The 13,418-nt window shown below is 43.9% G+C and overlaps 1 protein-coding gene across 29 annotated transcripts in view; it reads right to left on the minus strand.

The window, feature by feature from the left end:
- MAP7D2 (MAP7 domain containing 2) overlaps positions 1-13,418 on the minus strand; it is a 97,148-nt gene that overhangs the window by 17,775 nt on the left and 65,955 nt on the right. For 12 of the 29 annotated variants that reach the window (XM_032331093.1, XM_032331098.1, XM_032331082.1 and 9 more), the window contains 3 exons: positions 13,200-13,322; positions 7,321-7,475; positions 4,297-4,421 (listed from right to left, as the gene is read on the minus strand). In XM_032331093.1, coding sequence (XP_032186984.1) covers positions 4,297-4,421; positions 7,321-7,475; positions 13,200-13,322 — 403 coding nt within the window. The remainder of the gene's footprint in view (positions 1-4,296; positions 4,422-7,320; positions 7,476-13,199; positions 13,323-13,418) is intronic. The other 17 variants (XM_032331108.1, XM_032331099.1, XM_032331106.1 and 14 more) reach the window with 3 other exon arrangements.

Consider the following 13,418-nt stretch of genomic DNA (forward strand, 5'->3'; position numbering starts at 1 on the left):
TACCCATCTCCAGAACTCTACCCCTACGAAACACAAACTCCCCATTCCTGCCTCCCTTAGCCCTTGGCAATCACCTTTCTGCTTTCTCTCTGTAGGAATCTGACCACTCCAGGTTCCTCATAGAAGTGAAACCATGTCGTATATGTCCTTTTGTGTCTGGCTAATTACACTCAACATAATATCTTCAAGGTCCCTGGTTTCTTTCTTTTTTTTTTTTTTAATTCACCTTTACTGAAGTATGATTGATATCCAGTTCCTTTCTATGTGCCAAGGAACCAACTCTGCCAAGAAATGGGGATTAGAGTTGTCTTTTTTTGAGGTTCTTAAGATCTAAAAGGATCTCTCTTGCTACTGGAAAGATGTGAAAGCTGAGGACAAGTCTACTGTCACTCAGGGAAATATTGCTTTGGTAAAATGCAGGAGCCTGTCTTATGTTGAAAAAAGGTCCATTATAATAAGTACACTGGTCTAAGCTTGGCTCCTGGTGAGTGCTAGGTGTTGAAGATATAGGTAACAACCTAGCTTCAGAAACTGAGTTTACCCAGATGGTTGCACAGGGAAGAGGCATTTGCAGAGTTACTTTAGGAAGTAGTAATCTGTACATAAATTACAAATCATCACTCTCAATCCTGTAGCAGACTGAACCATATGGAACTGCCAATATTCAACTGTTTTTGATCTACAAAAATGGCAAAAAAAAAAAAGCAACTCAACATAATATTAAAGGCCCATTTATCACCACAAGCTTAAGAGATACCTAATCAGGGGCGCCTGGGTGGTTGTCAATTAAGCGTCTGCCCTCTGCTCAGGTCATGATCCCCGGGTCCTGGGATGGAGCCCCACATCGGGCTTCCTGCTTGGCGGGAAGCCTGCTTCTCCCTCTGCCACTCCCCCTGCATGTGTTCCTGTTCTCTTTGTCTCTCCCTGTCAAATAAATAAATAAAATCTTTAGAGAATCTTTAAAGAAATATTTTATTTATTTGAGAGTGAGAGAAAGAGCGTGAGCATGAGCAGGGGGAGAGGGAGAGTGACAAGCAAGCTCCACATTGAGCTGGGAGCCCAAAACAAGGCTCAAACCCAGGACCCTGGGATCATGGCCTGGGCCTAAGGCAGACCCTTAACCAACTGAGCCACCCAGGCACCCCAAAATCCTTCTTAATTTTAAATCCTTTTAGCCCTATAGAACTGCAAGACTACACCAAAGAACTCCTATATGCCTGTCATCCTATTAATGTTTAGCCATATTTGCTTCATCATTCCCATCCCCCTACTCACTTTCATTCACTCTCTACAGACACACTCTCACATACACAAAGATTTTTCCCAGAACCCTTTGAGAGTAAGTTGAAGACATCATGACCCTGATCTTGGGTATAAGCTATCTCTCAAAGTGATTCTGTCTGGCAGTGTATTTTCCAAAGATGATCACAAAAATATCTCCTCCGACATTATCTTCTGAGTTTCTTTCTCTATCCCACTGAATCTCAGATGGCCTGACTGCTTTGACCAATAAAACACAGCAGAGAAGGGAGGCTGTGCCAATGCATGGCACAGTATTTAACTAGCGTGGCAGCTTCTACTTCCTGTTCTGGGCGATACTTGCTCTTGGGAACACTCTCTTAAAACTCAGTGCAATGCTGTGAGATGCCGAAGTACTATGGAGAGGCTATGTGTAGGCATTCTATTCTTGTTCCCAGCCCCCACTGAGCTCCAGCCAATGCCCAGTGTTAACTGCCAGCCAGGGGAATGGGCTATCTCAGACTTGCAGCACAGTCAAGACAGGTAACTGCAGCCCCAGGTGACATGGAACCTATGGTGGAAGACTGCAAGTGAGAACCACCAGGTGAACCCAAGTCAAACCTCAGAAAAGCCACACAAAAGACCCCAAGACAGACCTTCCTGGTAAGCCCAAGTCAGAGCTGTGAGAATTGTTAACAAATTGTTATTTTATGCTGCTAAATTTGGGGGGGTGGGTTATTACAGTAGCAAGAGGTTAACGAGACATTCCCCATCATAATGACCAAAGTGACTTGAATATATTTCTAAAACCCTGAAACCATTAAAGGACATTTCACACTGAAGAATTAGGAGTATAGGGAGCACCAACACTCCGAGACAGGGACAGGCTGGGCAAACACACATGACCACACTTGATTTCCTCTCTCTAGGTTACAAGAAGAAAGCTATGCTCCATCCACATTTTTGAGAGTGTTGCTGAAGCTAGTTTTCTAAAACCCATACAAGTACCCAACAATGCAAACAATGGAAATAAACTTGAACGCTTAAAAGAGCAATGCCATTAATATGCACTGCCACGGAACAGTGGCTTAATTTATCTGAGATCCATGAGGAGAACAATGCACTGTCAGAACCATTTATCACATGACCTGTCTGAGTTGCTGGATGGGGGTTCAAAAGGACGGACTAATTCACGGTTCAAAGCCACACCGCTTCCAGTATGCTTTAAAGATCACACACACACTTGATCTGCACAGAGGGGAGGTTGAAAATGCCACTCCGATTTGGATTTTGTGTGTGACACCATTGTAAAACTCAAGGGTTTCTTTTTTCCTTTCTTCAATATTGAACATACAAAAAAATCTTTATAAAATAGGCGAAGTATGAAGAATGATGTAACAAATACCCACACACCTAAAAACTAGTTCCAAAGAAAGATATCATAAATATTCTGATTCCAGAATATTTCTATTCTGCCCCTCCCTGACCCCCTCCCCCTCCTACTCAGAGGTCATCATTATTTTGCATTTTATATTTGCCATTTTCTTACTCTTTCTAAACATTTTTCCTACATTTATATCCTTAAAACATGCTGGTTTTACACACCTGGGAACTCAATATAAATGTCCCTGTTGATATCCTTTTACAACTTCCTTTTGCTGCTCAACTCTATGTTCCTGAGATCCACCCACCCACTGGTTGTTGGCAGCTGCGATCCATTCCTCTTCACTGCTGTAGAGGTTGCCTGAATTTTCAGAACTTACAGTCTACCTGACTTTCCACATTTCTCAGACCTGGTTCATACCCATTGTGGTTCATCCATTAATTTTTACCTGGGGAGAAATTATCTTTCTTTTTGAATGTCTCAAAATCAAGAAATGTTTGCTTCTCCTTAGACCTCTCAACTTCGTAATTCTGATTTAGAGGTACTGGAACAATTTCCTGTCCCCAGGGCACTTCTTTTTTTTTTTTTTTAAAGATTTTATTTATTTATTTATTTATTTGAGAGACAGAGATCTCAAGTAGGCAGAGAGGCAGGCAGAGAGAGAGAGAGAAGGAAGCAGGCTCCCTGCAGAGCAGAGAGCCCGATGTGGGGCTCGATCCCAGGACCCTGGGATCATCACCTGAGCTGAAGGCAGAGGCCTCAACCCACTGAGCCACCCAGGCGCCCCAGCACCAGGGCACTTCTTAAGGAGAGAATGATTCTGGTAGTTTTGACAGTACACAACAAATCCAGCTGTGTTAGAGTTTACTATTTTTCCTGCCTGAATTGCCAGTGAGGGGCATGCATAGGGCTCAAAAAAGAAAGATCATTCCAGGGACGCCTGGGTGGCTCAGTTGGTTAAGCAGCTGCCTTCGGCTCAGGTCATGATCCCAGCATCCTGGGATCGAGTCCCACATCGGGCTCCTTGCTCGGCGGGGAGCCTGCTTCTCCCTCTGTCTCTGCCTCCCATTCTGTCTGCCTGTGCTTGCTCTCGCTCCCTCTCTCTCTCTGACAAATAAATAAAATCTTAAAAAAAAAAAAAAGAAAGGTCATTCCATTAACTCACTGGAGAGTTTACCCAATGCTTAACGAAAAAGTATAATGGCTTCATTTAAAAACAACAACAACAACAACAACATCATACTGCCAGTGGTGACTGACAACTTAATACTGCCGCTCTGTTGGAGAGACAGATGAGGGAGGGAGAGAGTGAGTGCCCACGTACATGAGCTTGAGCACCCAAGCACAATGCAATCACTTCACTCCAGATGCAGGTGAAGGAGAATGCCAGAAGAGCAGAATGGAACTGATGGACCGAAAGAGAAAATGTTGAATGGATCATCTCAGCAAATCAGTGTTCCATACTTCCCTGGCAACAAACCCCTGAAGAGCCCACCATTTATCCAAAAGATACACAGACAGTACCTGAAGTAACTCAAAGTCTAGCATTCCTCCTGCTTGCCTCTTAGGGCTGCCCACGACTCATGTGGCAGCAGGAAGCACACACTGCACTGCACAGAGCCCTACCAAATCACTTGCACTGTCTGACTGTGGCAAAGCAAAAAGATGCTTACCTGGATGTCACTGGAGAAGATGACCTCTTAGAAATGCCTCCTGGAATCTCACATCTTCTCAAAGGAGACCCAAGGCCCACACTGGGAACAGAAGTTGTTCGAGGACTCCTCTTCATCTTCTCTGTCTGAAGGGGACACAGAATAGGTCAGCCATGGCCCCTCACTGGCAATATTTCTACAATTTCTTTAAAAAAAAAAAAACAACCCAGGGCGCCTGGGTGGCTCAGTTGGTTGAGCAACTGCCTTCGGCTCAGGTCACGGTCCTGGAGTCCTGGGATCGAGTCCTGCATTGGGCTCCCAGCTCCATGGGGAGTCTGCTTCTCCCTCTGACCTTCTTGCCTCTCATGTTCTCTCTCACTGTCTCTCTCTCTCAAATAAATAAATAAAGTCTTTAAAAAAATAAAAAATAAAAAACCCAGATGGAAATGATGCACAGCTTTCTTCCAGAAGGGCCCATATGAAGTTACAGTGCTTCCCACAATGGGAACCTTTTGCAGGAAAGCACCGCGAGGTCATCAATTTGGTGGTCAATATTGAAGTCATCCAAATTAAAAACAAAACACTTTAGCCTCAAAATGCAAAGATTTCCTACTCTTTGCTATCTTGCAAAACACTAACAGAACCATACTATGATTCTGGACATAGAGAAACTACATCACTCATCATCAGGGAAATGCAAATCAAAACTATCATGAGCTATCACCTCACACCTGTCAGAACGGCTAAAATCAAAAACACAAGAAACAAAAAGTGTCAGCAAGGATGTGGAGGAAAAGGAACCCTCGTGCACTGCTGGTGGGAATGCAAACTGGTGCAGCCCCTGTGGAAAACAGTATGGAGATTCCTCAAGAAGTTAAAAATAGACCTACCCTATGATCCAGCAATCACACTACTGGGTATTTACCCATTCAAAGGGATATATGCACCCCTATGTTTATTGCAGATTATTTACAACAGCCAAATTATGTAAGCAGCCCAAATGTTCACTGATAAATGAATGAATAAAGAGTATGTGGCATAATTGTCAAAAAACAAAATGTGGTGTATATATATACAATGGAATATCAGCCATAAAAAAGAATGAAATCTTGCCATATTCAACAACATGGACAGATCTAGAGACTATTATGCTAAGTGAAATAAGTCAGAGAAAGACAAATGCTGTATGATTTCATTCATAAGTGGAATTTAAGAAATATAAATGAACAAAGAAAGCAAGAGATAAAAAAAAAAAAACCAGACTCTCTAACAGAGAACAAACTGGTGGTTGCTAGAGAGGGGAGGAGATGGGTCTGAGAAGTGAAGGGGACTAAGAGTACACGCATCGTGATGAGAACGGAGTAATGCACAGAACTGCTGATTCACTAAACTGTACACCTGAAAGTGATATAACACTGTATGCCCGTACTGGAATTAAAAAAAAAAAAAAACTTAAAAAAAAAAACTGCGAAGAGTTCAAAAATACATAATCACTCAAAAAAACTACAGGTGGGTGTAAATGTGGTTAACAACCAAGACAGTGAGCTGTGGACTCTTTAACAGTGTACGTGAGGTAACAGGGACTGCAGCCCCATAGGGACCCCCTGTCCCTGTACATCATCCCCATGGCCTCCCTCCGCAAGAGGCAGGAGGCCCAGCCTCTGTACGTGGCACGCAGTGGGGGCTCCACAAGCGTCGAGCCTACTGCACTTTTCCTTCTCTCCCTATTGCACTTTTCCACAACAAACCTTCCTCTGCCCCTGCCCCATGCACACATATACCTTAGCCCCCTTCCACAGTAACTGATCCCATAGTAAAACCCAACGGGGTCTGACACATTCACTTCTCATTTAAGAACCTCAGGGCCACAACAGATTTTTAAAATACATATGGTGTTGGGGCTCCTGGGTGGCTCAATTGTTGGGCATCTTCTTTTAGATCGGGTCATGATCTCAGGGTCCTGGGATTAAGCCCCGCATTGGGCTCCTGCTCAGCAGGAAACCTGCTTCTCCCTCTCCCACTCCCCGTTTGTGTTCCCTCTCTCACTGTATCTCTGTCAAATAAATAAAATCTTAAAAAAATACAAACGGTGTTATAAAATGAAAGTCCAATAGTACAGTAGTGTGGCAGTCTTAAAACAAGCCCACATATCATTTGATTCTCCCCCCTTCCCTTTGAGTGTGGGTTGGTCTTAGTGACCTATTTTTAAGGAACAACATACAGCAGAATGATGGTATGTAACATGTAATATTAGAGCATAAAAGGTGCTGCAGCTTTCCCCTGCTGCTTGCACCCATCCTTGGATCTCTCACTCTGGATGATGCTAGCTGCCAAGTCATTTGGACATTCAAGCAGCTCTGGAGAGGTCTACATAATAAGGAACTGAGGCCAGGAGTCATGTGAGCGAGCCATTCTGGAAGAGCCCCAGCCATGCTTTCTTACGACTATAGCTCTGGCCATCATCCTGACCACAGCCTCATGAGAGACCCTGAACCAGAACTACCCAGCTAAGCCATCCTCAACTTCTGACCCAAAGAACCAGTGTGTTAATAAACATTTGTTTTAAGCAGCTAAGGTATGGGGTGATTTATTATGTAGCAAGTGATAACTAACAAAAGTAGCATGCTGTGTATAATTTCTAAATAAATACACATAATTGGGAGTACCCATTCAATATTTGTTTTATTGGTGGTATCTATATGATGTCAAAAATGTTTAAAGGCCATTGTTACGGATTGAAGTCTGACTTAGAACCTTAATTCTAGTTGCCTGTAGGGGCGAGACTGGCATCCTTAAAAGCAGAAAAAAGGCACCACGAATATTCCTTTTGGTTTCTGTCCCCAAGGACAAGGTCTTTAAGAATCTACTTAGACTTAGGAAGATGCAAAAAGTTAAATGATTTTCAAAGGATGAGTGAATTTTTAAACCAAATCCACCAGCTGGGCAGTCTCTGGAGACTGATGGAAACAAAGACCCCCGGTCAAGCACAAGGAGTAGTCATACTATCAAATAAACCCATCACAAGGGGTGAGAGTTTAAACTTACCGGAGAGGCCTCTGCTCCTGCAGGGGCTCCTTTCCCAGAATCTCCTGCACCAGATGTAGACGGAGTCTTCTTCCTCTCAGCACTCCGAGTAGGAGACGACTTGTAAGAAGATTTAAGAGCACCAGCAGGAGCTACACGAGGACAGGCATGGGATACTAGAGAGTTACAATATCATAGCCAAAGAGACAAGGGAGCACAGGTGGAAAAAGTAGAGAGAGAAGGGAATCGGGAAGAACATATTTCTGTTAAAACATAACATGGGCAATCCACATTCTCTAAATACCACCATACTTTTTCTAGTATGTGCAGAATAGACACTATCTGGAAAGACTGCCATACGCCATGCTCAAAAGTCCAGTTCATTTCAGGAGTTCAAAGTCTGGGCTTTGGAGCCAGACAGAACTGACACTGTCACCAAATAGCTGGATCACCTCGGGCAGGCTACTCAACCTCTCTGAATGTCAATTCCCTTGTGCAGGGGATAGTTAATATTGCAGCCCTGAAAACTGTCCTAGAAAAGCCTGCTTACAAGGCTGGCCCTTGGTCAGCCCCTAAGAACTTAGATATCGGAAGGGTTCTTGCCATTAACTGACGAGTAGCACTTCACTTGTCCTCGTTCCTTCAGGGTTTGGAATTTGGGCATGTAACTGGCCGAGGGTGCCTGCGTGACCAGCCCTTGATAAACCCCCGCCACTGAGTCTCTAACGAGCTTTCCTGGTTGGCAACATTTCACATGTGTTATCACAGTGCGTTGCAGGAGGAATTAAGCACGTCCTGTGCGACTCCACTGGGAGAGGACTCTGGGAAACTTGCATCTGGTGTCCTCTGGGCATCACCTGCCTGCCAATTCCCTCTGTGGATGTGCCGTGAGGCTTCCACTCTAACACATCACAGCTGTGAGTGCCACCGTATGCTCAGTCTTCTGAGTGCTCCCAGCCAATCACCAAACCTGGGGCTGGTCCTGGGGACCCTTGATACAACTGGTGCCAGAAGCAGGAACTGTAAGAATGACTCTGCTTCACAGAAAAATGGTAAAAGCAGTGTTTGAAAAAAAAAAGGCTAAAGGATGGAGAAGGATGACCTTCTGGTGCCTGCTGGCTATAGAGTCAGCCACCGCATCAAACAGCAACTGAGCTGCCATCTGTTGCAAGAGGTAAAATACCTACGGTATTTGAAGAGAGCCCATCCAACTCCAAGAGCTGGCTTGTTGGATCCCCTGGTTGGTTTTGGCCATGCTGGCTAAAGTGAGGGGAAAAATACACCCCAGGCAATGTCTTTGGTTTTTGTTTTCTCCTCCAAGTGGGAGTGGGACACAACCTCCTTGTTTTGTGCCATCAGTGATTTGGCAGGAATTTAAAACTCTTAAGTACTAGAACCAGAACCCTCCATACCCGATGCTTTTTGCTATGACTTTTGCACAATGGAGTCTCTGCAAAAAGGGAGACATGAAAAGAGGCAATTTCCAGATAGAGATACGTTTGGAGTTTTAAAAAATAAACACGGGTATATTACAGATACAGAACACCCCTCCATGGGGCCGTGACCCATGAAACGATCATCGATACTGGTTGCACTGTCTGAGTCACAGAAAAATGCTCACAGGAAAGAGCTCGTTCCCTGATGGGACCATCTGACATGGAGCTGCTAGTCAGCTCTTAATTTCTGATGCAGAGTCTAATTACATCCCTAAACTGTGATTCCTGCCACAGCTGTGAGCTAGGACAGGGTACTCACAGGGAGTATAACTCCTTCACCTACCCCTGATGATTAGACTCAACATCTGCAGACAAGATGTCTGGTATCTGACTTGCAGGGTTGGCTGCAGTTTGTAACAATGGACTAGGAGCCTGACTCTACTTGCCGTATCTTTCTCCTGCTACACACACCTCAGGAAGGCAATGCCCCTGTCCCCAGAGAGGGATCACTTTTTTCCTAGGCTGTTCACTGGATAAATGAATGGGACTAGAAAGATGGCAGCTGATGCAAACCTACCCTGAGATTTTTTTGAAAATTCAGGATTTTGTTAATTTTTTTTTTGTAAAAAGGCTCTTGTCCTTCTTGCTTTCAGCCTTTCCTTATGAATGGTCATTTTAAAAGTAGAGGATAATTGAGAAAATGTAAAGTCTTGATTACTGAATGGGCACACTGATAATGAAAACAAAAACAAAAACAAAACAAAACCTAGCACCTGAACTGGTGCAGGGGACAGGAAGGACATTCAGGATCTTTGTTTTCCAGAACTGTTCCTGGGAACTCTGCTCTCTTCCTGAAGAAAAACTGTGCTGCCTGTGCCCGGTGCTGTGAGCACTTCAGATTCCCATGGACTGCGGATCCCAGGTCACAGATGAGAACGTGACTTGGAGCTGCAGGGCAGGCCAGTTCCTGCACAGTCTCTAAAGACCACCTCCATATGCCATCAGCACGCCCCAAGTAAAGAACTCAAGTTGTCGACGGAACTGTTTGGGACTGGCCACCTCAAGCAGTCCCTCTGAAAGCAAGGACTGAACTGAATTCCTCAGGACAGACTGAGACCTCTGTGGTGGGAGGAACCATGTGAGGAAAGACACAGTGGGGGCCCTGTTAGCCTGTACTGTGTGACCAATATATGTCCTGCTCAGGGTTTTGGAATAGTGGAAACTGTTTCCAGGGGGCATGTGTGTCCTCAGGGATCACTCCCTGGGTGTATGTTCCGACTATTGTGACACTGCCTCAGCCCTGGCAGGCTTGGGGGCAGCTTCATCTTACTGACCAGATTGTGCTGGGCTGAACTGATGCCTTGGGCCAGGTTAAAAAAAAAAAAAAAGAAAAGAAAATCTCCATACACAAAGTCATGAAGGAAGCTACCTGGCTTTCTGAGACAGATCTTTACAGCTAATGGTCTGTGTTTTAACGGGCTAAGTCCAGAAACCCTAAAGAATGTAAGTGAGGTCAATACTGTAGATTGGCCTCAACCTGCTATGTGAAACCCTGTTGATGATAATTCTGCTGTGAAGATGCCAAAGACCAAGGGGATGGACCATGCAGAAAAGAAAACAGAAGGGGCACCTGGGTGGCTCAGTTGGTTGAGCGTCTAACTTCGGCTCCGGTCATGATCTCGGAGTCCTGGGACTGAGCCCCAAGTCAGACTCCACGCTCAGCAGGGAGTCTGCTTCTCCCTCTCCCTCTGCCTCTCCCTCTCCCTCTGCTGGTGTTTGCTTCTGCACACTCTCTCTCAAATAAATAAATAAAATCCTTAAAACGAAAAGAAAAGAACAACATAGAAGGCGTGACTGCTGTCCTTGGAAAGGCCAGCTTACAAGGTTGGCCCTGGCATCAGGGAACTTGTTTTTATGGAGAGCTCCCACCACTAACTGTAAGAGTGGCTCACTGTGCCTAAGCTTTGTATAAACATGTTGTTTGTATAAACAACATGATTTATGCTCAACACCTGCTTTCTTTCTGAGAGTCTGGAATTTGCATATGTACCTGGCATGGGGTACCAATGTGACCAGCCTCCAGTAAAAGGTCTGGGCACTGGGGCACCTGGGTGGCTCAGTGGGTTAAGCCTCTGCCTTTGGCTCAGGTCGTGGTCTCAGGGTCCTGGGATTGAGCCCCACATCGGGCTCTCTGCTCAGCGGGGAGCCTGCTTCCCCTTCTCTCTCTCTGCCTGCCTCTCTGCCTACTTGTGATCTCTGTCTGTCAAATGAATAAATAAAACCTTATAAATAAATAAATAAATAAATAAGTCTGGGCACTGAGTCTCTAATAAGCTTCCTTGGTAGGCAATACTTCATACATGTGACAACTCATTGCTGAGGGAAAGTGCTCTGTATGGCCCTACTGGAAGAGGACTCTGGAGGTTTGTTCCTGATCTTCCCCAGACTTCATTCCATGGCTTTTTTCCTTTGCTGATTTTGCTCTGTAGCCTTTTACTGTAATAAATCATAGTTAGGAGTCCTCCTAGAGAATCAGTGGTCCTGCAAATGATCTTGGGGACTTCCTAACACATTCCTTGTTCTCAAAAGGATACTTCCTACTTCCCAGGAATTTTTTGGTTAAGAGATAATTCATGTATGATAAAATTTATCCCTTAAAAACTGTACAATTTAGTGGTTTTCAATAATTCACATTTCTACAATCATAACTACAGTCTAATTCCAGAGCATTTTCAATACTCCCAAAATAAACCTTGTACTCAATTAATCACTCATTCCCTTTCTCCATTCCTCCAGTCCCTAGCAACCACAAATTTACTGTCTTTCTGAATTTGCCTATTCTGGACAAGTCATATAAATGGACTCATGTAACTTGTGGCATTTTGTTTCTTCTGGCTTTTTTCACTGAGCCTAATGTTTTCAAGGTTCATTGTGTAGCATGTATCAGTAATCCATCCTTCTTCATATCTGAGTAATATTCCACTTTGTGGACAGACCACATTTTGTTTATCCATTTGTCTATTAAAGAACATTTGGGTTGTTTCCACTTTGTGGCTAATGCTGCTAAGAACTAAGCTTTTGTGGGTTTTCAATTTTATTGGCTCTATATGTAAGAGTGCAATTGCTGGGTCACATGGTAACTCCATGTTTAACCTTTTGAGGAACTTGCCAAGCTGTTTTCCAAAGTGAGTACATCATTTTACATTCTCACCAGCAATGTATGAGGGTTATAATTTCTCCACATCTTTGCCAACACTTATCGTTTTCCTTGAATTTTAACCATTCTAGTAAGTGGGAAGTTCTATCTCATTGAGGTTTTCATATACATTTCCCTAATGATTAACAATGTTGAGCATCTTGTCCTGTGTTTATTGGCCATCTGTGTATCTTCGTGGAAACACCACAACCACTCAGGCTAGCAGGCTGTTTCTGAAAACTAGTCAGAAGTAGGTAGAGGATTATATGTCATTTATGTCATCTAGTGAACACACTATCTTGGGGACTAAGACCAGATCTGCTTTAATGTGGACACAGTGTTGCTAATCTGCAAACAGAGAATGTCAGCCCTCATTAATCTTGCCATGACAATTTGATCGATTTAGCCAAGAAGAAGCTTTGATAGTGTGGCCCAGAGTTTCTCATACTTCAGTGTGCAGGTCTGCTGGGGGCTTAGAGTCTGTCTTCCCAAAGTTCCCAGGTGATACCAATATTGATGGTCCATGGGCCGCCCCTTGAGTAGCAAGAGTCTACGTATCTGTTGAGCCCTTACTGTGCCAGTCATTATCCTATCTCATTTAATCCTCATGACAATTTGAAGTATTTCAATTTTATAGATAAGGAAACTGAGGCTTTAGGGGCACCTGGGTGGCTCTGTTGGTTAAGTGTCCAACTCCTGATTTTGGCTCAGGCCATGTATCTCAGGGTCATGGGATCAAACACCAAGTTGGGTTCTACACTCAGCAGGGAGTTTGCGCAGGATTCTCTCTCTCCCTCTCGCCCTCCCCGCAAGCACACACTTGTACTTGTGTTCTCTCTCTCAAATAAATACATCTTAAAAAAGGAAACCGAGGCTTAGAGAGGTTAATTAGTTTACTCAAAGTGTTCAGAACTGGTAAGTGGTAAATGTGGTTATGGGACCCCAGAGACTGTGGTTTATAGGCAACTTTGCCAAATCATCTCTTTAAGAAAGTCTACTGACCTTCACAGCTCATGAAATAGATTCCTTTTCCTAATCCACATGCCCTCAATCAAAAATAATTTACTCACCTCTGTGACACTGAAAAGAAAAAAAAAAAAACCATAGTAACAGCAAAACACTTGTGGGTAGAAAATGTTATTAACCACTGAAGACTTTCACAAAGTCAGCCAATGGGAAACAAAATACAAAAATTCAGGAATAACTTGTACGTCAACCAACACCACTTTGGGTATTTTCCTCAGCGTCACCAGCTTGGCCTCTTTTACCTGAGTCACTGGCCTGCTCAGAGAGCATGAGTGCACTTCTGCTTCTGGCTAAAGAAGCCTGTGTAGGTGTCAAGAGTCGCATAACAAGAAAGGTTTCCATGGGACTAAGGTTTGTACGATGAGCTGGGGGATGGAATCAAATGAAAATTTTAAAAAGCAAAATTAAAACAAAATAAAATGTTTAAAACAACACAGTGTATGAAGCAAATTAACTTTTGG

The sequence above is a fragment of the Mustela erminea genome, chromosome X (assembly GCF_009829155.1).
Source record: "Mustela erminea isolate mMusErm1 chromosome X, mMusErm1.Pri, whole genome shotgun sequence".
NCBI lineage: Eukaryota > Metazoa > Chordata > Mammalia > Carnivora > Mustelidae > Mustela > Mustela erminea.